Source organism: Syngnathoides biaculeatus, chromosome 23 (genome assembly GCF_019802595.1).
Source record: "Syngnathoides biaculeatus isolate LvHL_M chromosome 23, ASM1980259v1, whole genome shotgun sequence".
Taxonomy (NCBI): Eukaryota; Metazoa; Chordata; class Actinopteri; order Syngnathiformes; family Syngnathidae; genus Syngnathoides; species Syngnathoides biaculeatus.
This window is the reverse complement of record NC_084662.1, coordinates 14,328,265-14,354,659: the sequence shown is the minus strand read 5'-3', so window position 1 is coordinate 14,354,659 and position 26,395 is coordinate 14,328,265. Positions and strand designations below refer to the sequence as shown.

The 26,395-nt window shown below is 40.2% G+C and overlaps 2 protein-coding genes across 2 annotated transcripts; both read left to right on the top strand.

Annotated features, from left to right (window-relative positions):
• Positions 1 to 2,931: 2,931 nt before the first annotated feature.
• On the top strand, positions 2,932 to 9,712 carry sh3bgrl2 (SH3 domain binding glutamate-rich protein like 2). Its single transcript, XM_061812576.1, has 4 exons — positions 2,932 to 3,166; positions 5,487 to 5,672; positions 7,131 to 7,211; positions 8,246 to 9,712. The coding sequence occupies exons 1-4, from the start codon at positions 3,119 to 3,121 to the stop codon at positions 8,258 to 8,260; spliced, it is 330 nt and encodes a 109-aa protein (XP_061668560.1). The 5' UTR covers positions 2,932 to 3,118; the 3' UTR covers positions 8,261 to 9,712.
• Positions 9,470 to 26,344, top strand: LOC133496701 (scavenger receptor cysteine-rich type 1 protein M130-like). Its single transcript, XM_061812575.1, has 18 exons — positions 9,470 to 9,578; positions 9,784 to 9,812; positions 11,596 to 11,664; positions 12,513 to 12,539; positions 12,860 to 13,183; positions 13,743 to 14,033; positions 14,996 to 15,310; positions 15,421 to 15,705; positions 16,491 to 16,805; positions 18,284 to 18,583; positions 19,322 to 19,630; positions 20,836 to 21,150; positions 21,344 to 21,652; positions 23,015 to 23,308; positions 23,385 to 23,720; positions 23,800 to 23,907; positions 24,945 to 25,029; positions 25,112 to 26,344. The coding sequence occupies exons 3-18, from the start codon at positions 11,622 to 11,624 to the stop codon at positions 25,260 to 25,262; spliced, it is 3,807 nt and encodes a 1,268-aa protein (XP_061668559.1). The 5' UTR covers positions 9,470 to 9,578; positions 9,784 to 9,812; positions 11,596 to 11,621; the 3' UTR covers positions 25,263 to 26,344.
• The last annotated feature ends 51 nt before the right edge of the window (positions 26,345 to 26,395 follow it).

Sequence of the window (26,395 nt, the reverse complement as noted above, 5' to 3'; positions counted from 1 at the left end):
TCATGTTGATGACACAAATACACAGATAGATAGATAGATAGATAGATAGATAGATAGATAGATAGATAGATAGATAGATAGATAGATATAGATAGATAGATAGATAGATAGATAGATAGATAGATAGATAGATAGAGGGACGGATGGACAGACAGACAGACAGATGGACAGATAGATAGATAGATAGATAGATAGATAGATAGATAGATAGATAGATAGATAGATAGATAGAAGATAGATAGATAGATAGATAGATAGATAGATAGAGATAGATAGATAGATAGATAGATAGATAGATAGATAGATAGATAGATAGATAGATAGATAGATAGATAGATAGATAGATAGATAGATAGAACGTATAAAATTGTAGTGGCATAAGCCAAAAGACACAAACAGTACCCGCAACTTTCATAACAATGACTTTTGAAGTGCGTTGGAGCCCATTCCTCAAATTTTCTCCCCGTCCACGAACGTATTTGAGTATCACGAGCGCTTCGTTTTGCACCGCATAAGATTTAACAGGCAGCACATGAAAGCCATCAGCAATCTTGGCACTCGTATTAGAGTAACAGTCTCTCGAGCGTGGCCATCGCATGCAGCGTTTGTTCTTGGCATTCTCTACTGTAGTGTGCTGCTCGCCAATGAGTTGTAGACACCACCATGGTCATCGTACTCAATAAAAAAAAAAAACAATGTCATTATGTTCAAATCATGCACAATACTTTGATAATTTGAAAAAAGACTTATTTTTACATGAGCAATACATCAGGTCTCTTGGACTATAAAGAAGTCGTGCTTCAATATGCAAATAATGGGGCGAATTAGTAACCGCCTGCATCCTGTCTGTGGAAACCCAACGTTATAAATAGTACAGATCATTCATCATTCATTATCAAACTTCTTAAGTGAAATAAATGTTTCATCATATAACGGGGGCAGCGACGAAGATGAACGGAATTATGCTAATTGCATGGCAGCTTGGCACGGTAGAGCAACTGGATAGAGCGTTGGTCTCACAGTTCTGAGGACCGGAGTTCAAATCCCGGCCCTGCCGGCTTGTGTGGAGTTTGCATGTTGTCCCTGTGCCTTGCGTGGGTTTTCTCCGGGCACTCCGGTTTCCCCCCACATCCCAAAAACATGCATTCATTAGAGACTCTAAATTTCCCCCAAGTGTGATTGTGGCTGTTGTCTGTCTCTATGTGGCCTGCGATTGGCTGGCAACCAGTTCTGGGTGACCCATGTGAGGATAAGCAGCTATGAAAATGGATTGGTGGATGGATGGATGGCTAGATAGATGCATGCCAGCTTGTTGATGAAGTTATTTTTTAGGGTAAGTGGTATAAAAAAAGGGACAAATAAACAAAAAAAATTTAATTTTAAAACAACACTTACAGCTACATGAAATGCAAGACAAGTTTACATTGAACTACCACTAGTAAATCACAACTTTGCAATAATATAAACATGAGATTTATTGAAAATAATCAGCAGTAAATTTGCTGTTATTTGTTATTTTTGATAGGGATCAGTGTTCTGCGTTATATAGAAAAATAATAATTGAAAAAAAATTGAAACATTGCACCCCCTGGTGGGGAAATATCTCCCTGCTTCAATCGCTGATTAGGACAAGTGGAGGGGTGCCTCACCAAAGCAGCAGTTATTTTGTTGATGTATTTTCATAGTTCATCCAGAGCGGTGATTCAGATGAAATATTGCATGTGTACATGCAGCGGAATGATTGAGTGATGGTAAAATATTATATAATATTATATGTAAGATCGTGCACCTTAAACTCTGTTTTCCAATTTCTTAGTGAGCCAAGCCACATATTTTAAATGAGAAAAATGTCACGACACACCACCAAACAAACAAAAAAATAAATCATAGAATAAAAAAAATACATAAATAATTATAGGAAACAATTATAATGTCTTATAATCTAATTACTGACAAGTTTATTTAGTGTGAAATTTGAGCCAGTTTAGAAAAAACATAATCTGATATACTCACGTGAAGCAGTGATTTGTTAAATTGGGCGAATTCCCACAGTTTGATACACTCGTTAATTTATTGAAAGAGGAAAATTGTTTTGGCTGACATTATATGTCACTAGCATGGATAGGTGAACAAGGCTATATTTTGATGAATAAATAATTTTCAGACAAACCAAGTGAAATGGGATTTTTCACAACACTAGTATCTGTTAGCACAGTGGAGAAGAATAGAAAGAATTGGAAGAATTTAAATTCAATTTTTCCAACTCTCATTTTAGTCCAAGTAAATGTTTTTTTTTTTAAGATGGCGCACACATGCCACTCAGTTTGTAAGCTTGATTAACTCCACCCAGAGGAACTCAACTACAGACGACTTGCGACTGTGTTCTGCGAATTTAAAACCTGTCGATAAAATTCAGTACAGTGAATCCTCATATTTATAATTCCGCATTTGTTAATTCCCATTTTCGTTTTCAGGTATCGTTTTGCCGCCATCTTGTGGCTGGGGAACTTTCTCGAAGTTCAATGCGGAGCTTCAGTTGTTAACCTAAAAAGTTATGCTTTTTTTTGAATAAATTAAATCGGGCTTTGCGTTCTTCCTTTTCTGTATGGGGCCGTCGGAGTGAAATTTAAATTGTAGACACCCCTGATTTAAAATAACCTGTCTCTAGGTGTTTACACCTGAAATGAAGTTTAGAAGTACGAGAAAATAGGACGCAATAAAATTTCAAATTAAAAGCAATTGTCACGTGCTGTCGATATTTCAGTGGCTTCCAAAGTATATTTAACATGATCTTGTTTATGAACCAACATGTAAAAGACACAATTTGTATTCTATAGCAAATATGAAACTATTCAGCGTGTTGACAGGAGAAAAGCGAAGAAAATATTCGGTGTGTATTTATTTTGAAAATCATTACCGGATATGGTTTGTTCAAGATCGCCAGCCAAAGCCATTGCGGATCGGTGATGTCTTAGTTAAAACGTTGGAGTCTTCTTTATCGTGCAATAAAACATAGTTTGTCGTTGAAATAGACTTCCCTTGTTTATTTGTTTTTTTTTTTCTTTCAGCGATTTATGAACTTTGTCCTCTCTCGGTGACCCGGTAATGTGGGATTAAAATGGTCATCATAAAGGTTTACGTTGCCTCGTCAAGTGGGTCTGTGGCGGTGAGTTTGATTTTTCTTTCTTTCTTTTTCTTTCTTTCTTTCTTTCTTTCTTTCTTTCTTTCTTTCTTTCTTTCTTTCTTTCTTTCTTTCTTTCTTTCTTTCTTTCTTTCTTTCTTTCTTCTTCTTTCTTTCTTTCTTATTCTTGATTAAATAACAGTATATTATCTTTAGTCATCCAACAAAATAAGTTATTTAGAAGTTATATATACAGTGACACGATTTACAGAAAGAGAAAAGGATCCCACGCAAGATCACCGTTCAGTCAGTTGCTTTACACCTGAATAATGTCATCATTTGGGTCAGTGATGGAAGTGAGAAACCTGTGAGTCCAATAATAGCTTCTGAATGCCTTTTCACTTGAGTTAGGGAGGTTTGAGATGCCTCACAATGTTGGAAATGACATTTTAAACAAATGTACTTTATATACAGTGTTAAAAACTCATCCACTGACACCCTTCCTAGCTAACGTGGACATTTGACTTTTAAAGCCGCCAATGTCTTTTAAATTATAGCATAAAAATGAGTATTGCGGAAGGCGTGAATGATCCGTTTAAAATTGTCGCGATCATAAAATATTTATCAAACATACAAGTAATGTTTAAAGTTGGATATAAACAGTTTAAAAAAAATTACCCTGATAAAGGTAGATCTAACTCATCATGCTTTAAATTTTGTATTTTTTTTTTTTACAGCAATTCTTACAGGTGTAAAATGAGTGAATCGGTGAATAATAACTACAAGGTGAACGACCCTGATCGCGTCGGTGTAGTATTTAAAGAGCCTTTCAAGCTTTTGAATATCTTAACATAAAGAGGCCCTTATATTAATGACATGTGGGGAAAAAAAGAACAAAGCAAAACAAAAGAAAATTTTAAAGACTCAAGACTGATTTTCCAAAGTCACAGCAAGCTACAGCAGAAGTCTTAAAAGAGCCACAGGTTGCGGACTTGTGTGCTATCCAAAATAGCATCCATTTATTCAGGTTGTAGTCGAGGTATTTGATTGACAGTTGTGCAAGGAAGTGTTGTAGCGCTTCAGAGTGAAGATGTTTTTTTTCTCATGATTTTCAAGCCATTTTTTTATATACTTGGAGATTTCATGATTATTATTTTAAATTCAAATATGGCAGGGTTTTTACGTACACCCTTCTCTGTGGTGGGAAAAATTTAAAATTATTTTCACTTTAAATAATAATCTGTAATAATCTGTCAAGTAAGCAACCCAATGTTTTTTTTTTATTTCATTTCAATTTGTCATTTGCATCATCCGTTTCCCCTCAAGAGTCCTTTTTCGTCTCCTCTATTTGTCCTATAATGAAAGCATTAATCCTGCGTAATCCCTTTATTCGCAGTGCAAACAATGCGCATGCATGCCGTATCCAGCGTGAGGCATTTATGTCCGTTTAGGGGGGGACTATTTTCATAACTCACCCACAAGTGTTGAATCTCACATCCCAAAATGATGACACACAGACTGAAATATTTGCCATCAGACTGTCTGGCTGTCACTTGGCCACGTTGCTATTGAGGGGGCACCGCAGGGTCGCCCTTGTTTGGGTGCATGTGTACCGGTCGAGCCCTGACTGGTAAACAAAAAGGGTCATTGTGGCCGCCGTCCCAAAAGACAGTCCCCACACCCCCAAATAGCCTCATTACCATCACTGTATCTTTACCCCAATAAAATTCAATGTTTTCACTATTTGATGAAAAGTATAAAATGTATCTTCTTTGTACGTACTTATGGTATTGATTTCCTCCACCATGATATACAATGATTATGCTCTGCGATTGGCTGGAAACCAGTTCAGGGTGTACCCCACTTCCTGCCCGATGATAGCTGGATAGACTTCAGCAAACCCGTGACACTTGTGAAGATAAGCGGCTCAGAAAATGGATACTATGGTTGGTGCAGCAATTAATCAACACGCCATCGATTATCAAATTAATCGACAACTATTTTGAACCCTGGACCTCAGAACTGTGAGGCCAATGCTTTACAGCTGCGCCACTGTGTCGCCTGTATCAGAATATATGATATACTGCATTTTTGTAATTTTGTGGCTTGAGGAATAAAAAAAAATGCCCACTCTAAAAGTTATCATATGAAGAGTTTGTTTTCAAAACGAGACATAAGCATTTTTTTCAGATTTACGAAACTCGCGCCAAAATTATCCAGCTCCGAATGGATAATTTTGGCGCGAGTTTTGTAAATCTGAAAAAAATGCCTTTGTCTCGTTTTGAAAACAAACTCTTCATATCTATATGTGGTCGTTTTTACTCCAATGACTTCATTAGTTATTGTCTGTCTTTTGTCTTTGCAGGTGAAAAAGCAGCAGCAGGCGGTGGTGGGCTTCTTGGAAGCCAATCGAATCCAGTTCCAGGAAGTAGACATCGCCATGCTGGAGGAGCAGAGGCTCTGGATGTATCGGCACATCCCTCGGGACAAGCGGCCGGAAAAAGGCAACCCTCTGCCCCCTCAAATCTTCAATGAGGATCGCTACTGTGGGGTATAACGGAGAATATTTTCAAATTTTGCTCTGCATTGCTATTGATGAAGGTGTGTGTGTTTTTTTTGTAACGAGTTCTATAATGACTGGTCAAAATAGACGTGAATCCGGCTTGTGGCAGGGGGTAAAAAAGTGGGGTTTATTGTGGTAATCTTCTGATATTTTATCTGAAACACAGGAGAGACTAAAGATGTTTTACATGCAAGGTATGAAAAAACATCAGTGTGCAAATCTGAAGAGATTATAAAAACTCCCTTTGTGCCTATCTATGGACGTGAATGAATGTAATCCTTCCAGCGGGACATCCATGGTACAAAGTAGGTCATGCCTATTTGGCTCTTTGGGATGTAGGAACTACCTTTTGCTAGCTATTGTCAGTTTATGCTGTCTGTCGTCTATGGAGACTGCATACCACTTCTGTAATCCCGCTATAATCCTGGCCCGGATTACGTGGCGTCACTCTCTCCGTTTGAGGTAATCCATAGCAACATGCTCGTCGAATTGGTTCCAAAATGACAACTTCTATGAAGAATGCTGTATTTCCCTGCAAGTGAATTCAGAGATGTTTAATCATCCAGTTAATGAGTTTTTCGAGATGTGGGCCATCTATAAAACAATTAAACTTTTTTTTTTTTTGCTTTGATTTTTGGGCGCAAACCTGAGATATTACCACTGCACGATGGTATGGTGGCACGGTGGTTAAAAACAAGCAGCACTTTAGGCAGATAAAATGAGTAAATACTCTACAAAAAATATTTGAAGATGTTTGTTTGACATTCTCATCTCAAATTTAATCTAAAACCTAACCAAAACAGACAATCACATGGGCTAACAGTTGGCATCTACGTGGTGTTGTTACCTGAACACAAATGGTGCAGCAACATGGGTAGATGGATAGTATAACAATACAGAAATGTTATCTTATTCAAATGAAACTGACAAATCCAATATTACTGCTGCACTGAAGTTGGGAGCAAAACTGAGGCTCAACTACAATATACAGTAATCCCTCTATACTTCGCGATTTACCTATTGCGTATTGAGTGCATCGCGTTCTTTTTTCTTTCCACCCCTCCCCCAAAAAAGCCAGATTGACTTACATAAAGGACTATATTTATGTGAGGCAGTCCTACTTCATGGTTTTTCACTTATTGCGGGGGGTTTCTAGTCCCCATCAACTGCAAAAAATGATGGATTACTATCTCTTATACTGCCTTCGGGTGGCCAAGGTATGCATCCCAGAATGAACAGCACCATCCATCCATCCATCCATTCCATCCCATCCATCCATCCATCCATCCATCCATCCATCCATCCATCCATCCATCCATTTTCCGATCCGTTTATCCTCACAAGGGTCCTGGGAGGGCTGGAGCCAATCCCAGCTGTCATCGGGCAGGAGGCGGGGTACACCCTGTACTGGTTGCCAGATCTAACACACCTTTTGCTCCCCAACAGGACTATGAGGACTTCTTCCAGTCGAAAGAGAACAACACTGTGTTTGCCTTCCTGGGCGTCACTTCTCAAGCCTCTGTCAAAGTAAAGTATTCCACTTCCTGGTGTTGCGAACATTAGAATAGTGCCTCGCCTCATCACATTTAACTTTTGGCAGTATCACATATTTTTATCTTAGCTTTAGCGTTTTCCCCCACACAAACTGTTACTGGAAACTAATGATATATGCAAGTAATACAATATGTTGTCCCTACTGCACAGATTTTCGTCTATTCAGGCCAAGTGAATCAAGTCACTTTGTAGACATGTGACCACATGACGTGATTCCCAAATGAGATCTTCAAGTTTCATTTCACTTCATGTGATAAGCTTGTATTGAGTACTGTAATTTCTGGCCTACAGACCGCACCTGCTTATAAGCCTCACCCAGTACATTTGTAAAGGAAATACCATTTGGTACATACATAAGCCGGGTGTGTAAAAGCCGCAAGTGCCCACATTGAAACACGAGATATTTACAAAGAAAGATGGTACACAGAAAGCGTTTTCAACGTTTTAATACCTTAGCTTAGTTTAACATAGCAACAACACGGTAACACAAACAGGTGGTTAAAAAAAAAAAAAAAGCCGCGGCAGCTACACTTTAGCAACAGCACAGCACTAACGGGGCCGGTTAAAAAAATAACACATACCTAAATCACTGAGATGGGGCAGTAACACAGCAGCAACACGCTAGCATGGCGCTAACAGGCCTGGTTTAAACAAACATAACGGTAAAAAAATCCCTGACACACGGCAGTAACAGCAGCAACACGCGAGCACAGCGCTAACGCCAGCGCAATGCTAACAGGGTGGTTAAAAAAAAAGATAATGGTAAAAATCACTTCCTCGGCACATATATTCCACCTGACCTTTTCTGCTCAAGTGCTCCCCTTGCGACCGTTAGGAAAAAATGCACAAATTAGCCGCATCACCGCATAAACCGCAGGGTTGAAAACGAGTGAATAAAGGCGTGGCTTATCGGTCGGAAAAAACGGTAACTGCTTTATTTTTCATCTGTCCAAACGATAAAGAGCATGTTTTTTTCTTTGTTTTTTTTAAATTTTTGTGTACTGCAGGATTCCGAGTCTTAGATGACGGTACTGAACAGAAACGTGAAACCTCCTCCCGTTTCTTCTTATCGTGGATGCCAAGTATGGGACTTCCTCCAAAACGTCTTGTACGTGTTGACAAGAGACTTCAAAAAAGGGACGACTGACAGTCTTGTAAATTGTTTGTGACCCTGAGCGCTCAGCAGCCACAATATTAGGCACACCCGCACCTTTTAAGCAGCATTCATTTGCTATCATGACATCCACTTTCAATTCGATGTACTAGTAACTAACTTGTAACGGTTTAACACACTATTAGAGTGGCTGTTTTTCTATGAATGTTTTCTTCCATTGCATGTGGCACTTTAGAAATCTCTTTTTCAATATATTTGACAACCTGTTAAAAGCCTTTTTACTAGTATGCTCTTTGTCCCCACTAGAATGACAAAGTGTATCAACTTTTGAATTTTTCTAGTTAATGTCGTTCCTCCTATGTTTCTATGAAGTACAATGTTATGGAGTGACATTTTTTTAAAATTAAAATACACATTATAACCGTTTTTGTGAGCTAAAATTTGTAAATGGCCTTTTTAAAATTAATTTCAATAGAAAAATAGGAACCATTGTAGTATTAGGTCGCTAGTACATGTTACTAGGGGTGCATAAATGGACTAGTTGACAACAACAGTATGTTACGAGTACTACCCATTAAATTGTAAAAATCTGGTAGTTAACACCTCCCGTGTCAATCGTACTAGTAGCACGCGGATGCTTCAGGTAAAAAGCCTTTTAAGCATTAATTCACTCTCAGGGTAAAGGATTCATAGAAGGGCAAAAGTGGCACTAGTAGTGTTGAGGGGAATAACGAGAAAAACTGTGATTCTTCTACTGTGCTGAATGGGCTATTTTTGTGAGAAAAAAGGAACTAAAACGAGGGTTCGAATTAATCCTCACGCGACTTTCCATAGCAGCATTTTATCGAGAACTAACATTCCCAGTATTTCATTTCTCTTGTGGCTGAGCAAGGTAAGAAATACTGGGAATGGTAGTTCTCGATAAAATGCTGCTACGGAAAGTCGCGTGAGCGTTCATTCGAGCCCTGGTTTCAGTTCCTTTTAATGTCGCCTTTAGGTTTTCTCAATTTTCAATTTTTGTTCTTTTGCTCAAAACTTGCTGAAACTGCAATTCAGTAATCGGCCTCGCGATGAGTCACTCCATTTCAATTGTGTTTTCATCCGAATGAGAAAGTCCAGAAGAGGCTCCATTGTTGGCGTATAATCTTCATCAAGGCAGAATTTTCCCGTTTTGGATGTCATTAGATCAGATTTAGGTGTGCTTCATGTTCTGGACGCTAAGCACGGTAACTTTTGTCCATTTTCACTACTGTGTACAATGTTTTCCGTGTGCTGTGCCATCATGTGAAACACTACTGTGACTTTTATGACATTTGTCAGATTTGCAAGGTAATAAAGTTCATGAATTTACAGCATCTAACGCAAAATTATTTGTCTAGTACATAATTTGTTTTTTTCAACTGTTAACCTGTTTTTACACTTGTCTGACAGTTTCAAAGCCCCCCAGCTGTCATTTAAGGGTGAGTACATGTTTTTTGTAAAAGCTAATTTAAAATAAAATGGAATTTTCCCCAAAAATCTTCATAATTCTGAGAACAAATTTTTTTTAATATTTTGAGATCCCTTGGAATTTTTTTTTTTGTCAATTAAGTTGTAATGGTTACCAAAAGAATATCAGAATTTTGAGGGAGACAGTCATTACAATGAGCTGTTGATTTGAATAAAATAAAGATGCACTGTGGCGCAGCTGGAAAGCGTTGACCTCACAGTTCTGAGGCCCTGGGTTCAATCCCGGCCCCGCCTGTGTGGCATTTCCATGTTCTCCCTGTGCTTGTGTGAATTTTCTCCGGGCACTCAAGTTTCCTCCTACATACCAAAAACATTCAACATTAATTGGACACTCTAAATTGGCCCTAAGTGTGATTGTTAGTGCAACTGTTTGTCTCTATGTGCCCTGTGATTGGCTGGCAACCAGTTCGGGGTGTACCCCGCCTCCTGCCCATTGATAGCTGGGATAGGCTCCAGCACTTTCCACGACCTTTGTGAGGATAAGCGGCTAAGAAAATGGAAACTAGTTGAAGTTGCTATCACGTCAATGCCCAAACAATAGAATGCTGTTTGTGATTGGCCAGATTAAAAAAAAAAAATCTTTGTGTAAATCTTCACAAAGATGAGGCTCCGCCCCCATTCCGTTAAGATTTCTGCTGCCCATGTAACCGTCTGTTTGGTGAATGAGGGCCAAGTGAATGTCAGCCGAAACGAGTTCACTCCCATCTCCCAAACTTTCGCAATGACTCGCTTGCACTTTGACTGGAGCATCGCACAGTGCCCTCTTGTCCCACGACAGTCGCCATTTCCCATCAAAGCATGCCCCTGCAATGATTTACCCAGAAATCAATAGAAGGATAAAAATTCAAATCTCATGACAAGTGGATGGGTGGGTGTAGTTTGACTGTTGTGGGATTGCAATTTTACACGACAAAAGGTCAGAATTTTCTCAGAATCAACATGTAATTTTCCAAGAAAAAATAGTGATGGTAAATTGACATAATGAAAAAAGCATTACAAGAAATGTAAAACATCATGGAAAAATATTTGGAGAATAAAGTTGGAAATATTTTTTTTAAAAAGGTGCAATTGTACTAAAACAATGAATTTTAAGGGAATGAAGTTTTAATTCTATAAGACAAAAATTCTGTAGTTTAGGTTACTAAAATTTGACAAAGATGAATTACAAGAATACTCATAGCATATCAGTGAGAAAAGTAAAAAAAAAAACAACTTTATTTTATGAGGGGAAAAAAAGTCACTAGTAATTTCAAGTTAAAGTTGGAATTTTTCCCCAAACATAGAATATTTTACAATTCAAAGTGAGGAATAAAATAGTAAATTTTTTTAGTAGTAAGCTGCTCCTAGTTGAGAGGGAAGAAAAGATCTAATTTTGGTGGACTAAGTTCACCATTTAACAGCAAATACTATGAAATAATTAAAACTATAATATTAATAATATTAATGTTGTGCAGAAAATGACAATAACTGGAAACTATGATATGCAGTGATGCAGATATTGGGTCAGACAATCATCTGTCATGATCCGCCTTTAATGATTGATCCAAATGTCAACACGCTGTTGCGGTCCGAATGCGCACACTTCTTCTTTCTAACAATTGTTGCATGTTTACGTGGTAATCCCGTCCTGTACATTAATTGGACTCAACAGGTAATGTTTTCTCCTTTTGACTTTGTGTAAATAGCAGTCATGTCGGCAGAGATGCGTAAAAACATCTTTCCGATTTTTGGCAGGGTATTGACTACGTTGGGTGCACATCATGCCATCTGTTTGTGCCACAAAACTTCTTTATCTTTCAATTGGTAAGTTTTTTATTTCTATTTAATTTAATATTTGTAATATGATCTATGAAAATAATGTTGTCTATGAGGAAAAAAAATGTGCAGGGAGGATTTTTTTGGGGGGGTAAAAAAATTGTCTATAATTACATGTTTACAAACTTCATTCAAATTGAATAAAGTTGGTTTGTTATGAGAGTCAGGATTTGACAAAATGAGTTGGTGTTTTTACAGGATTAAAAAAGAAGTTATAAAGAGATTTTAAAAAAAATTACTTGTAGGGTTACATTGTGGGAAATAACATAATGGGAACAAAGTCGTAATTTTACCTGGATATGGTTTTACATTACGAGAAATAAAGTTGCAGTTGAATAGGAAAATGGTTGTGTATTATCAAGGAGGAAAGGATGAAAATTTGCGTTTTATTACCAGAAAAATGTTTAAGTGCCGTATGAAAAGAAATAAGGTGTAATTTGACCAGAATAGTCATATATTTTCAATTACAAGAATAAATTCTATTTGTACAATGTGGAAAAAATACAAAATATTACGTTCTATAGTTATGAGGACATTATTTTGTAGTTTGGGGAGATCAGTGTTTGAATTTTCCTGAAATAGATCATAAGAAACCAGTTGTAATCTTCCCCAAATAGTGTATTTATTTAGGTTGTTTTTTTTTTTTTGTTTTTTTTTGAGAGTGGGGGAGTTGAAACATTTCACAGGTAACGTTTCAGATCCCTTGGTGTAAAGTATTATCAGTAGTTTTTCATGTTGGATTTCATGAAATTCTGTCAGTCTATCTTAAGTTAAAAATGTCTAAATTTACAGATGATCAATTATAGCTCACAGTTTGTCAATTTTTTCTGCGTCAGGTATTCTACGTCATTTCATCTATACAGGTCAGTATTACCTTGTTCTGGACCTTCTGACCACACTGCGTACATACATGCACACTGCATACATGTTTCATATTTTTCCCCATTTTAATTATGAGTAATTTGGCATGCCTGATTTGGCCTGAAGTTTTTGTGCAAACTGCCATGACAGTGTATTTCGCTTATGAGTGAATAAAATCTAAATCAATCCAGCTCTAGTACCATTGTCTTTATTAATCCAACATTTTTGGATACAGTTCTGAGGTGATGTTGCGGCACAACGTCATACTGCAGTAAAGGTGTGCAACTTTGAAGTCCAACTTGCCTGCCTTTGTTTTTCCCAGAATGCTCCATCGCTACAGTGAGGCTGGCGGGCCGCGACTCGACGCGTTGTTCCGGCCGAGTGGAGGTCCTCCACAATGGCATCTGGGGCACCGTTTGCGACGACCACTGGAGCTTGGCCAACGGCCAGGTGGTGTGTCGCGAGCTGCAGTGCGGTTCGGCACTGGCCATCCGGAAAGCGGCGTTCTTCGGCCAAGCCAAGGAGCAGATATGGCTGGACGACGTGCAGTGCACCGGAAGCGAAATGTCTATCCTTAAGTGCTCGCACAGGCCCTTCGGGGAGAACAACTGTGGTCACAGCGAAGATGCCGGTGTGGTCTGCTCGGGTAACATTTGCCTTCCCTTCATACGCTCACGTTTGTCAATTTTTTTTCCACAATGAAGTGCCGTAATCATTTTACAATGTGAAAAAAATCATCAATCACCTTTTTCAAGCAGACGTCTCAAACGCAATTTAACTTGGGGCCGCTGGGGCCCCCCCAGTCTGGCTGAGTCTGGGCCACAGCCTCTCCCCACATGCATGCGTGCACGGTTTAAATGAGAAATTGAAAACATGGACAACAATGTTATAGTCCAACAAATACTTATTTTCTGTTAGTAATGTTAACATTTTACAGTAATAATCATATAATGAAGGATGAATAAATGAAGTCAAAATTGGAAAAAAAAGGTTATTTTTCCAGGGACAAAAAAAATGATCATATTATGAGTGATTTTTAATTCTTGAAGAACATTATCATTTTTTAAGAATAATGTTGTAAATTTGTCAGGTGAGAAATGTAATTTTTCATGAATATTTTACAGTAATTTTTGTGTATGTTTTCGACATGTTGTTTTATTTTATACTCTCACATGAGGGCAGTAGTGTGTGATTGTGTGTTCCAGATCATGTGCGAGTGATCAACGGAACCAATCGGTGTAACGGCCGACTGGAGGTCTACCTGAACGGCCTCTGGAACAAAGTCTGCGCTGACTTGGGCGTGCCCGAATCCAAGGTGGTGTGCCGGGAGCTTAATTGCGGAAACCCTCTGGTTTCTGCTGAAAAGCCATATTTTGGAGAATCGCGTGACCTCTTAGGGGTGAAAACCATCTGCTCGGGCAACGAGACCTCCATCTCGCAATGCTCGCACAAGTCCATCAGAGACCATTGCGTTGATGCCACCGTTTCCTGCTATAGTAAGTCAGCCGTTTGGAGGTTCAAGGTGACTTGATTCACAAGTTTTTCAAGTTACGTTCAGTCACTTGGTAAATTTCTCCATTTTCATTTTTTGCTTTGACATTAGAGCCAAAATTTGAAAGAGCTTCAGATACTCAGCTGCTCAAGTGAAGTGGAAAAAATAGAGCCATTATGTTACTATAGAGAAATGCAAACACAAAACACTGTAGCAGCTGTAGGCCACAGCTCACGCCCAGATGCTCACACAAACTAACCAGACTACCCGAATTGCACTTCTGATGTCTCTCACTCAGTCATGACCCGTCAAGGGACACATTCAACACAAGTACTACAATGCATGCATTAATCACACATTATGTAACCAATTTCTGTTTTTTTCCCCGTTTTTTTTTTTTTTTAATACAATGCATCTGAGGTGACAGAAGTGCTCAGACACCATACTTGAAAGAAGTACAGATACTTAAAACGTTTGTAAAAAAAAAATTTAAATTTAAAAATGTGCAGACTCAAATTTACTCAGGAATAAAACAAAAAAATCATAAAAGTGAAATTCCAAATTAATTATATACAATACCTGTTTCGACAGAGTAGGGAATTTTTGGATGCCAGATGCTATTGCGTTTTAGGCAGGCACGAGAAAACTCATTTGCCATTCATCATTCATCATCACCTACATTTCCACTCTATAAGCAACTGCGATTACATTTTTTTGTCTTTTTTTTTTAATTCATGCCATCCTCGATGGAGGTTGAACAAAGTCTGTTTTGACAAAGTAAGCCAGGGAGTAGGGAGCAAAAGTTCAAAGTTGTTTAAAAGTACACATAATGTTACTGAAGTGAAGTACCCACCCCTGCAATACCCGACTAATCCAAAAGCCCTACAATTTTCTCATACAAGTCATTTAAAGAGCAAGTTTCCATAATAGATTCCCTTTTAAATCCAATTTCTTTGTGCCTGACAGACAGCCAACCCATTCGTCTGGTCAACGGGACCAACCGCTGCTCGGGTCGTGTGGAGCTCTTGTACTTGGACCAGTGGGGAACGGTGTGTGACGACAAATGGGGTATCCAAGAGGCGAGCGTGGCATGCCGCGAGATGGGCTGTGGGGCTCCCTTGGAAGTCAAGTTCAAGGCCTACTTTGGCAGCGGCGACGACCAAACGTGGCTAGACGATGTGGAGTGCACAGGCCAGGAGAAGTCGCTAACAGAGTGCTCGCACAAAGGATTCGGGGAGCATGACTGCAGCCATAGCGAGGATGCCGGCGTCATATGTTCAGGTGCTTGCTTTACTCCCCTCCAAAAGTATTGAAACAGCCTTTCTGTGGTGGGATTATACACACGCACAAAACAAAGAAAAAGCACAACATTCTTATATTTCTTCTTCCAGAAACACTTCGACTGATTAACGGGAGCTCACTCTGCTCGGGCCGCCTGGAGGTCCTCCACAACGGCAACTGGGGCAAGTTGTGTGATCACAACTGGAGCACCAAGGAGGCCAGTATGGTCTGTCAGGAGCTAAACTGTGGAGGTCTTTCCAAATCTGTTGAGTACTTTGGCGAAAGCCAGCTCAGGAAATACAAGGGGACTTGTCCAAGTGGCGCCACCTCGTTCTCTCAGTGCACCGTCGAGGAAACCGCCGAGACGTGCCGAGGGGTTTCACTTTCATGTGTGGGTAAGATACATTTTAAATTGCCATGCAAAATGTCAAAGGCAATAATGTGGTAGTAATGCACAAGTACATATGTATAGTTTATTCCTTGCATCATCGGTTTTAATATGAAGAAGAGGAATAAACATTAGCAGAAGACAAAATTAATCTGCTTGATTTGAGAGATGTGGAGAAGGAAGAATGAGGGTGACTGACTTTACATATTTTGGGTCAACAGTCCGGAGCAATGGTGAGTATGGTAAGAAGGGGAAGAAACAGGTTGGACCATATGGAGGAAAGTGTCCGGTGGGTTTTGTGACAGAAGAGTCTGCAAGGATCAAGGGCCAAAGCTTACAAGACAGTGGTGAGGTCAGCAAAGATGAACTGATTATAGAGACATTAGTACTGAAGAGACAGGAAGCAGAGCTGGAGGTGGGAGGGATGAAGATGTTCAGGTTATCTCTCGGAGAGACCAGTTTGGATAAAATTAGAAATGTGCTCATCAGAGGGACAGTTCAGATGAGCTGTTTTGGAGACAAAGTTAAAGAGAGCAGATGGTTTGGACATATCCACAGCAGAGAGAGTGAGTATATGGGTACAAGAAGGATGATAAAGATGGAGCTGCACGGGAAAAGAGCTAGAGAAAGACCTAAGAAAGGGTTGATAGATGAAGTGAGGGAAGACATGAGGGCAGTTGGGGTTAGACTTGCATGAAAAAGATGAGGTGCTGTGGCGACTCCACATGGGAAAAGCCATGCCAGGTTTTTTTTTTCAGGAATCAAGCTTAATGCACGGCAATCCCTCTGCAGGCTCTCCCACGATACGGCTCGCCAACGGCACGGACCGATGCTCGGGCCGAGTGGAATACTACCACGACGGCGTTTGGGGGTCGGTGTGTGACGACTCCTGGGACATTCGAGACGCTCAAGTTGTGTGCCGAGCCATGGATTGCGGCACGGCCATGACGGCCAAATCTGGTGCCTATTTCGGCGAAGGCAAGGGAGAGATCTGGCTGGATGACGTGGATTGCAAGGGCAACGAGTCGACTTTGAGCAACTGTGTGCATTCAGCCTTCGGAGATAACAACTGCAATCATGGCGAAGATGCTGGAGTGATGTGTTCAGGTGAGCAATCTTTGTGATGCCAGTATTTGCCTCAAACTCCTTCTTTGAATATGACTAGATGAGCTTGTTGATCATTTGTTTGCTAGCGGATGTTGTCTTTAATTTCCACAATTACCCATGCCTGAAAGGAAACAGGAAGTCTGTCCTTGTCCTTTTGGTCTAAAGTGGATATTTTAGTCATTTTGATCATTTCTTCAACAAAATTCTGCCCCTGATGCAAGTTTTTCACACAAATTTGGTTAGGCACGTCTGTCATGAGTAGACCTACAAAAAAGTCTCAAGAAGCTATTCCCGAAAAGACAACAGTCTGTCATTTTGGTTTGAAGTGGACATTTTAGGGTAATTTTGGCTGTTTCCAAGGGTCCTTCCAGGAAAAATAGGCCCCTGAAGCCATTTTGAGTTAGGACTTTTGATTTTGTTGTGCCACGACTATCATGTTTACGTTCACAAAAAGAACCCATGCCTAATTAGGTAGTGGTACTCTGCTATTTAGTTTTGAAGCAGCCATTTTAGGGCCATTTTGGCCGCATCCTGGGACCCTTCCAAAAAAATTCGACCTAAGCCAATTTGTTGAAGTCACATAAAAGCTACAAGCCAATGTGCATGATTGGTAGACCCGCAAAAAGTCTGTAAAACTAATCCCCCAAAAGATTTTTGGTTTGCCATTTTAAGGTCCTTTTGGTCACTTCCTGGGGTCCTTCCAAGACAATGCAGCCCCCAAATCCAGTTCAGGTCGGAACATGTAATGTCTGAGCCCATGTATCATGAGTACACCCACAATAAAAAGTTTGAAGAACCCTTGGTAGAAAAGTCTGCAATTTTGGTTTAAAATTGTCGTTTTGGCACAATTTGGGCCATTTTCTAGCATTCTTCCAAGAAAAGAATCCCCCAGAAGACAATTTCATCTTGAATGATGAAACTTAGTAGTCACAAAGTAGTCATAGCTATCATAACTAATTTCGTTAAAATGTCTCAAACAACTACGATTTACTGGCAACCAGTTCAGGGTGTACCATACCTCCTGCCCGAAGACAGCTGGGAGAGGCTCCAGCACTCAAATGACCCTTGTGAGGCTAAGCGGCTCAGAAAATAGATGGCTGGATGGGTTGGAAGATTATTTTGGCCATTTCCAGGGGTCCCTCAAATATAAAAAGCTCCTAGAACTCTTGTTCCCTTGCCAAGGATAGAGGAATATTTTCGTCGAAAATGGCTTCATTTTCTTTTTTTTGGGTGTCATTTTGCCCATTTCGATCCTTTTGAGAAAATGTCAACCCTGAAGCCCGTTTCAAATAGGAAATTTCAAAGTATTCATCAAATTTATCATAAGTACTCCCACAAAAAAATCTTAGGAAGCCAGAGCATGTGGGCAGAGAATGACTTTCAATTTCTGACTTGTCAGTTTGAGATCATAGTGTCAGCTCTACTTCCACATTTGCACCCAACTCATTTCTGATGGCCTTTTTTTTTGATCTTTCAAGCAACCATCAGACTGATAAATGGGACCAATCAGTGTTCGGGCCGCGTGGAGGTCCACCACCAAGGCCACTGGTGGTCGGTGTTCAACGTCCAGTGGGGGCTGCATGAAGCGGCAGTGGTGTGCCGGGAGATGAACTGCGGCGATCCCGTGAAGGCATCGGGCTCATTCGGGCAAAGTGGTGCCGGTAATGGGTACAAGATTAGCTGCAACGGGAGGGAGACTTCACTCACGGAGTGCACATTGCGGGATTATGTCCGAAGTGGCCATGATCTCGTCGAGGAGGCATCTGTCCAATGCTCGGGTACATGTTACTATTGAAGTGCGCTGTGTTGTGTTGTGTATCAATGGCCGCTGTACAGAGCCGTGAAAAAGTATTGTCCTCCTTTTCCCCAATTTTTATTTTTATGTTACCACACCTGTTTCGAGATCAAATATTTTTAGAAAGTCATAATTCTGAGAGAAAAAAAATCACATTGAGAAATATGGAGATTTACTCGAAAGTTATAGTTTTACAGTATATATTTTGAAATAGCTTATTACGTAAAAGTGTGTTCATTTTATTAGAACAAATTAACATTTTATAATAAGAATATTTTTATTATTTTCAATGGTTGTACATTATTTAGAAAAAATACACATTTTCACATTGTGACAAAAATTAAAAACTAAATTCAATTTAAAAATTAAATTGTGAAAGATAATCCTAGTACATTGACAGTGTGCCAAATCAAAATTTTACACAATTGTACTTGCCCTTTCCTGATTTCTGATTTTCAATTTGATCAGATCAAACAAATATAAAAATCCCACAAAGAAAATTAAATACATAATGAAATTTCAAAATGCAAATTTTATTTACCAAGACCTCAATGTGGAAAAAAGTCACCGTCCCCTTGAGTTGTCTTTGGGAGATATTAAAATTGGCTTGTTAATTATATATAATTATTAATTATTTAATATGCAAGAAAAGCAGAAATCAGTAAGAGGGCAAATCCATTTTCACAGGACTTTACTGAAGATGTTGTTGCTACTTCCACAGGCAACGTGAGGTTGGTTGGTGGCCACAACCGTTGCGTCGGGAGGGTGGAGTTTTACAACAAAGGCCGCTGGGGTGACATCTGCAGTGAAATGTGGGACAGGAGTGACGGTGGGGTGGTGTGCAAGCAGTTGGATTGCGGCACCGTCCATAATATCACTTCAGGGATGGAATACGGCCACGGCTCGGGACACGTCTGGATTGATCAGATTGAATGCATTGGGTTGGAGTCCACGTTGGCGCAGTGCCCGCAAAGTTCCTTCCATGGGAGAACGTGCAACACCACGTCGCTCGCCGGTGTCATCTGCTCAGGTGACGGGCGACATCATGATAATCAGTTGCGTGGATGCTGATGTTGGATTTTAAAAGACAAAAGGAAATCAGAATTTTTGACTCCGACCTTAGATGTGCCACTTAAAGTCAGTTTCAGTTACTGTGAAATTCGCCATTTGTAGTGGTTCCATGTTCCAGACTCACTCGGGGTTGGTGAAAATCCACAATGTATTTATGGCGAGATCATATATACAAAATGTTCTTTTAAAGTTTAACAACTTTTGTAATCAATTTTCTGATTATTTCTTCAATTAATCGATGAATCATATCACTATATTTAAAAAAAAAAAACACCATTTCAAAGTGACAGTGGGGAAAATGCAAAAACTGATTATGGTTTAGTACATAAAATGTCAGAAAATAGCCAAGAATGTTTTTGTCGAAAGTCCGTTATAAGTGCAAACCTAACAAAATATAAATACAGATCATTCCTAATATTCTGAGCATATGGCTAGCGGCAAATTGGTGGTGCGCGTTGCACATTGGTAGAAGGGTTTTCCTGATTTTTTTTTTTTACGTCAACTTTGGGGATGCACATTATACTTCAGGGCGCATTATACTTGAAAAATTACGGTATTTATTATTTCCTTTGGTCTTTCTACAAGGCTTCTCACCCAAACAGATGACACCAGCATCCTCAGAGTGGCCACAGTTATTTTAAATTACCTGTACCGAGATTTTGACAATTTTAAATTAATCAATGTCTCTAAATTATTAAATGCTCATCAAAATAATTATAATTTGATAATTGATTAGTTGCTGATTAATCAATAAATTGTTGCACCTCTGGTTTTACCCTTCCCACATGCACTAAACACATTTAAACATATTACAGCTTTGAAAATCACTGAATCATTCATTCATTCCTTTTGTGATCACTGGCGTTCAGATGTTTGGCACTCACAGTTAGAATTTATTGTAATACTGGCCCATTAAACAAAATATTGCACGAAACATTTTTTTCAAACTAAAATGTTTGACCAATGCGTTTAATTTTACTGACAAAAGGGTGGCAGTTTAATACCGATGTGCAGAATACTGCGAAACACCCGAGACTGACTACTAGAAGGTAGAATAGATATTACCATTATTATTACCATTACTGTATTTCTCTTGTGTCTAATTGTTGCTGTGGAAGTGCAATAAATCTCCTTTCATTCAGTCCTGTCACTTGCATATTGCAGACAGCTTGGAAGTACGCTTGGTGGACAACGAGATCAAATGCACGGGCAGGGTGGAGGTCCAGCACGACAACGTGTGGCACTCTGTGTGCGACGCCCACTGGGACCTCGCTAAAGCCGACGTGGTGTGCGATCGTTTGCAGTGCGGCCGCGTGGTGAGCGTCCACGGCGGCGCCCATTTCGGCCAAAGCAGCGGGCTCGTGGTGGAGGCCAACGACGCCTGTTTTGCCAATGCCACCACTCTTCAGCAGTGTTCACTCAAGGGTTTCACTAAGTCAACGTGCGAGCATGATCGTGACGTGGGTGTTTCTTGTGCAGGTGAAGCAATTCATACATAATCACAACATAACAACCTCAAGTGTATCGAGTAACGAGCTGTCGCTTGTTCAATTTTTGCTTGGTCTTGCAAGCCGAAATGTTAGTTGAGAGCAACCTTCCGCTACGTGATGACTTTTTTTGCGTTAAACCAAGATCTGCTCTGTTATTTGTTCATTTGTGTTTCCACTCACAGCAAAAATAAGGCTGGTTGGCGGCTGGAGTGGATGTTCCGGTCGGGTGGAGGTGTTCCACGCTGGCTTGTGGGGGACTGTGTGTGACGACGAGTGGGAACTGCCCGCTGCCGATGTGGTGTGCCGACAGCTAGGCTGTGGCCATGCCGTGTCGGCCCCCTCCACCGCACACTTCGGGTGGGGTACTGGACCCATATGGCTCGACAACGTGGTCTGCGAAGGTCAGGAGTTGGCCATCACACACTGCACTCACGAGGATTTCGGGGAAAATAACTGTGGCCACTCTGAGGATGCTGGAGTCATCTGTTTGGGTGAGAAGCCTTGTAGAAAGACCAAAGGAAATAATAAATACCGTAATTTTTCAAGTATAATACGCCCTGAAGTATAATGTGCATCCCCAAAGATGACGTAAAAAAAATCAGGAAAACCCTTCTACCAATGTGCAACGCGCACCACCAATTTGCCGCTAGCCATATGCTCAGAATATTAGGAATGATCTGTATTTATATTTTGTTAGGTTTGTACTTACATTGTTTTTCAAAAAACTGTCCGTACAACAATCATTAATGATAATGTGCATGTGCTGATGTAGCAGTAATATAGTCTCGGAACAGCCTCCCTCAACCAACTAAAATAAATGCTCAACATTTTCTTAATACTGTTAACACATAATTCAGTCTTAAAAATATAAACTCTTTAATATTGTATATTAAACACTGCATTAAATATTTGTGCATAAAACGTTTGTGCATAGTGCAGTTTATCCACTACATTAGACGTCCTTGGCCAAGCCTTCAAAAGAAGCATTATGATTCATCTCCAATCCGAAAAAGATCCATAGTAGCTTTATTTGGTGCCTCGCTGTGGAACTCATCATTGATGGCCAGAAATATTTTTTTAATCGCAAGAGTTTGGGTTGCGCAGCGCAACATCTCCCCCTCCAGGTGGCTATCAAAACAACGTGAGGGCAAACTGCATAGAAACGAGCGTAATGGTCACATTTTTTAAAAATAAGCGAGCATTTCAATTTATGTGCTCTCCCGTTTCTTTTTTTTAATGTCCACATGACGCTCGTATTACATAGTTTGAGCTCACGTTTTGAAACCCACCTGAAGCCCAAGAGGCAAGCTATTGTCGTTTCGGACTGCGGCGCGACTTCCAGGTTGCCTGCATCATCGCCATGAGTGATGACACATTTTCTTTTAAAAGCAGCTGCACAACTAGCCGTTGTAGTGAACATTTTTTGTCTTAGGTTAAGTTTAAACAAACTCATGGGCAGTTGTTTCTGATCTTTGGTGCGGTAGCAACAAGCATGCTACCCTAAGAATCGTAAAATGCAAGCTCTGAAAGGTCAGGTTGTGGGTGCACATTACCATAATATATATAAATGTGTAACATAAGACATTGAATTTCATATCGAAATGCATATGTATATGTTTTTTACCACGCTATGTACCTGTATACAACTATACAATGTGATTGTATTTTTTATTTTTCATCCATACCGAAATATAATGCGTTGGATTAACTTTTGAAAATATTTTTGAAAAAATTTCCGCATTTTCGAAAAATTGCGGTCAGCATTTTTTGCCTTTGTTTTACCCTTTTACCTGAGTTGCTACAAGACACAATTAATCAACCAAAAAAACACAATTCATTACCTATTTTCTCAGGTGCTCTGGAGAAGCCTCGGATCACAGTGAGTCCTTCCGTGGAGGTCAACTGGGGTGAAAATGTGGAGTTCACCTGCACCATCCTGACTGAGCACGTAGGCGGCACCTTCTTGCTGAAAAGGTTGCAGGGGTTATTCAAGCTCCACAAGTATAGCGAGAGTGAAGCGGCCACCTTCAGCGTGCCGAGAGTCAACTTCAGCCACCAGGGCTCGTATTTCTGTGAGTACCAGAAGAAAGTAGACAATAACATGATCTACTATCCTCAAGGAGACCCCGTGGAACTCGACATCAAAGGTGCTTGCTTCTTCCACTCGAACGCCTTTGGGTGCTTGCTGCTTTCGCCGTGACATGTCCACACCTTCGTTTCCAGTGTCGCTGGAGAAGCCGCTCATATCCATGACCACCTTCCAAGTGATGGTGACCTACACCCCGCGGGAGGTGTCAGTCACACGGGGCAGCAGCTTCTCCGTCACGTGCTCCGTCCATTCCCTGTACCCTCGCGGCATGTTCTATCTGAAGAACATCAACACCAACAGCACCGCTTCCAAGGCAGCGTTTGGGCACACCGTTTTTTACGTGGGCTTGTTCGAATTCCCTGACATAGAGGACAAAGACCAAGGAGCTTACATCTGCCTCTACGCTGTTAACCTCTCCTCCCAGGCTTTTTGGTCTAGTCCCTCCATGTCTCTTTATGTCAACGTTGTCTGTAAGACCCGAAGAGCTCTGAAGGTATTCCCGAAAATGTTTCCTTTGCTCAAACATATGTTCTATCTGAACCCCCACAGCTGCATCTTCTTCGTCAGTGGTCACAGGACTTGTGGTTGGGTTGGTGCTCTTGCTGCTAATCGTCATTGTGGGTTATCTGGTCTGGAGAAGACGAAGGCTGCATTCTGGTAAGTAATGTGCTTTCGCCAGATGTTAGTTGGAAATTGACCAAAGAATACGTAAAAATAAATAGAAAGCACTATAAAATCTCCACTTTTTCCCGAAAGAAATTTGTTGAAATCTCATTCACCCATTGCAGCCCCCTAAAAGTCATCACAATCGTATTTTTTCCATCCATTTTCTTCGCCGCTTATCCTCACCAAGGTCGCGGGGAGTGCTGGAGCCTATCCCAGCTGTCAACGGGCAGGAGGCGGGGTACACCCTGAAATGGTTGCCGGCCAATCGCAGGGCACATGGAGACAAACAGCCGCATTTACGATCACACCTTGGGGCAATTTAGAGTGTCGAATTATTGATGCATGTTTTTGGGACGTGGGAGGAAACCGGAGTGCCCGGAGGAAACACCCGCAGACACGGGGAGAACATGCAAACTCCACACAGGCGGGTCCGGGATTGAACCTGGACCTCAGAACTGTGAGGCCAACGCTTTGCTGCACCGTACTGCCTGAAATTTAATGTGAAATTAAAAACAATCCCATCTTCTCAAACATATTTTTTTAATACAAAATAAGATGAAGGACGCTGGTGTATACAACTCGTGTGTAAAATTTCTAAAAAAAGAAAAAAAAAACTCTCCTCGGCAATGCTGGTGTAACTTTCTCTCATTGAAAATATTTCTCTGCTTGCATCAAGCCCGGTCGATGTCACACCCCTGATAGCCATCTTTCCCACTGTGTTTGGTCGGCTCGTCAGCTCCTCACACAACACTGTAAAGGTGCCATCCATATAGAATTCGAGGGCTGCATTACCATTACACATTTATATTAAGGTGGGGCCACAAATTATCATCTCGTGGGCCGCAAATGGCCCGCGGGCGGCCAGTTTGAGACCCGCTGATTGCGAGTCTCCAGCCAATGCGTGTTATGAATATCAACGTTGGTGACAGTAAATGAATCAAAGACATGGAAATATTATTATGATATTGAACCCCACCGCAAAATAATGACTTAATGATAATGACGATGAAGATTTTTCTGACTTTCAGGCACCTTAATTCAGTTCAGCAACCGATTTGGAGGAGCCACGAAAGTTTATTCAGAAGACACGGGCAACGGAGGCCTTGAGGGCCGGTAAGGAAAGGAACAAGATCCTTTCGTGCCTCTGTCTCGCAAAACGCGTGACTGAATTGTCTTCGTGTTTTCCCTCTCTCAGGGATATAAGCACACCTGCCAAGGAGGGAGTTGCGCAAAGCGACCCGACGGACAAGACTGCTGAGGTGGACGCTGAGAACTCCGTGGAGAGGCTCCCCGAGGACCTGGCCGGCCGAGTGTGTTACGAGCTGGAACCGCTCGTTGACTCCTGATCTTGTGGCTCTAATCATGTCACACTTAACACCATGATATACATTAACGATATCTTTCCTCAGCTTAGTACACTGTCTTAAGATAGCTGGATTGGTAAAAATGAAACATTTTTATTTTATTCGTCTTTTATAAATAATACATTGTGGTCGTCATTGCATGTTAGCAACTAACTGCTGCAGCGGGATGGATCGGATTTCTGGTCACATCACATAAGAGGTCACTTATTGCTAGGCAGATTTTATGAAGTGTGACAAATTAATTCTGACTCAATTTTGCAATCAAATCCCTATTATTAAACATAAAGTAGGTATTGGAAAGAAAGCTTTTTCAAATCCAATTCAATACCATATTTCCCTCAGATATGCCAATTATGAAAGGCATAAGTGCCAGAGAAAGCCTTTAAGTAAATGCCCTCAATTTCATCTGAAGTCAGGTAATATTAAATGTATTTAAATGTATGAAAAAATGCATTACATAACATTAAACACCTTGCCTTTGATAAATTCCGCCTCTCTAACAATTACAATAAGTCATGCTCTGATGTCATTTTTGTAAAAACTATCAAATGCATTTGTACAAATACAAGGCCTCCTCTCTAATAAACATTCCATTTATTATACTGCATACTCTCTGAAGTAATATTAGGTAGTACTGTAAATGCATTTTATGGAAAATATGAAATGTCTTGGCTCTTAAAACACCTCTAATAAAAACAAACTTTAAAAACTCACTTTGTAACAATTAAGGGCCTCTAAAAATGTCTTTATTTAACACAACAGACAAATTTAAATGAATACAAATAAAAAAGGTGTTTGAACATCGCATCGTCTCTAATTAATATCTCATAGTTTCAGTCATAAATACAGTAAAGCCTCTTATCTTCAATTTGAGCAAGTGGGCTGCTTATAACACAGTAGTTATGGTATTTTTTTTCAGCGGTGAATTCATTGGCTTGGAAGTAGTCAACACCTTGAATATTTTCCCCTCATGTTTAGTACTGGATTTCTCCCCCCCCCCTCCCTCATTGTTCTTATGAGCAATGTTTGTAAATGCCCAGAACAATAAAACTTTATTTCTTATAGCGAAGCACTTCATTTGTGTGTGTGTGTGTGTGTGTGTGTGTGTGTGTGTG

What these genes read in the sequence shown, in the direction of transcription:
- sh3bgrl2 (XM_061812576.1), top strand. Translation starts at nt 3,119, where the DNA reads ATGGTCATCATAAAGGTTTACGTTGCCTCGTCAAGTGGGTCTGTGGCG. An exon ending in CGTCAAGTGGGTCTGTGGCG is followed by an intron (nt 3,167 to 5,486) that starts GTGAGTTTGATT and finishes TTGTCTTTGCAG; the next exon opens with GTGAAAAAGCAGCAGCAGGC. An exon ending in ATGAGGATCGCTACTGTGGG is followed by an intron (nt 5,673 to 7,130) that starts GTATAACGGAGA and finishes GCTCCCCAACAG; the next exon opens with GACTATGAGGACTTCTTCCA.
- LOC133496701 (XM_061812575.1), top strand. Translation starts at nt 11,622, where the DNA reads ATGCCATCTGTTTGTGCCACAAAACTTCTTTATCTTTCAATTG. An exon ending in TGCTGGAGTGATGTGTTCAG is followed by an intron (nt 16,806 to 18,283) that starts GTGAGCAATCTT and finishes TGATCTTTCAAG; the next exon opens with CAACCATCAGACTGATAAAT. An exon ending in AAGACGAAGGCTGCATTCTG is followed by an intron (nt 23,908 to 24,944) that starts GTAAGTAATGTG and finishes TCTGACTTTCAG; the next exon opens with GCACCTTAATTCAGTTCAGC.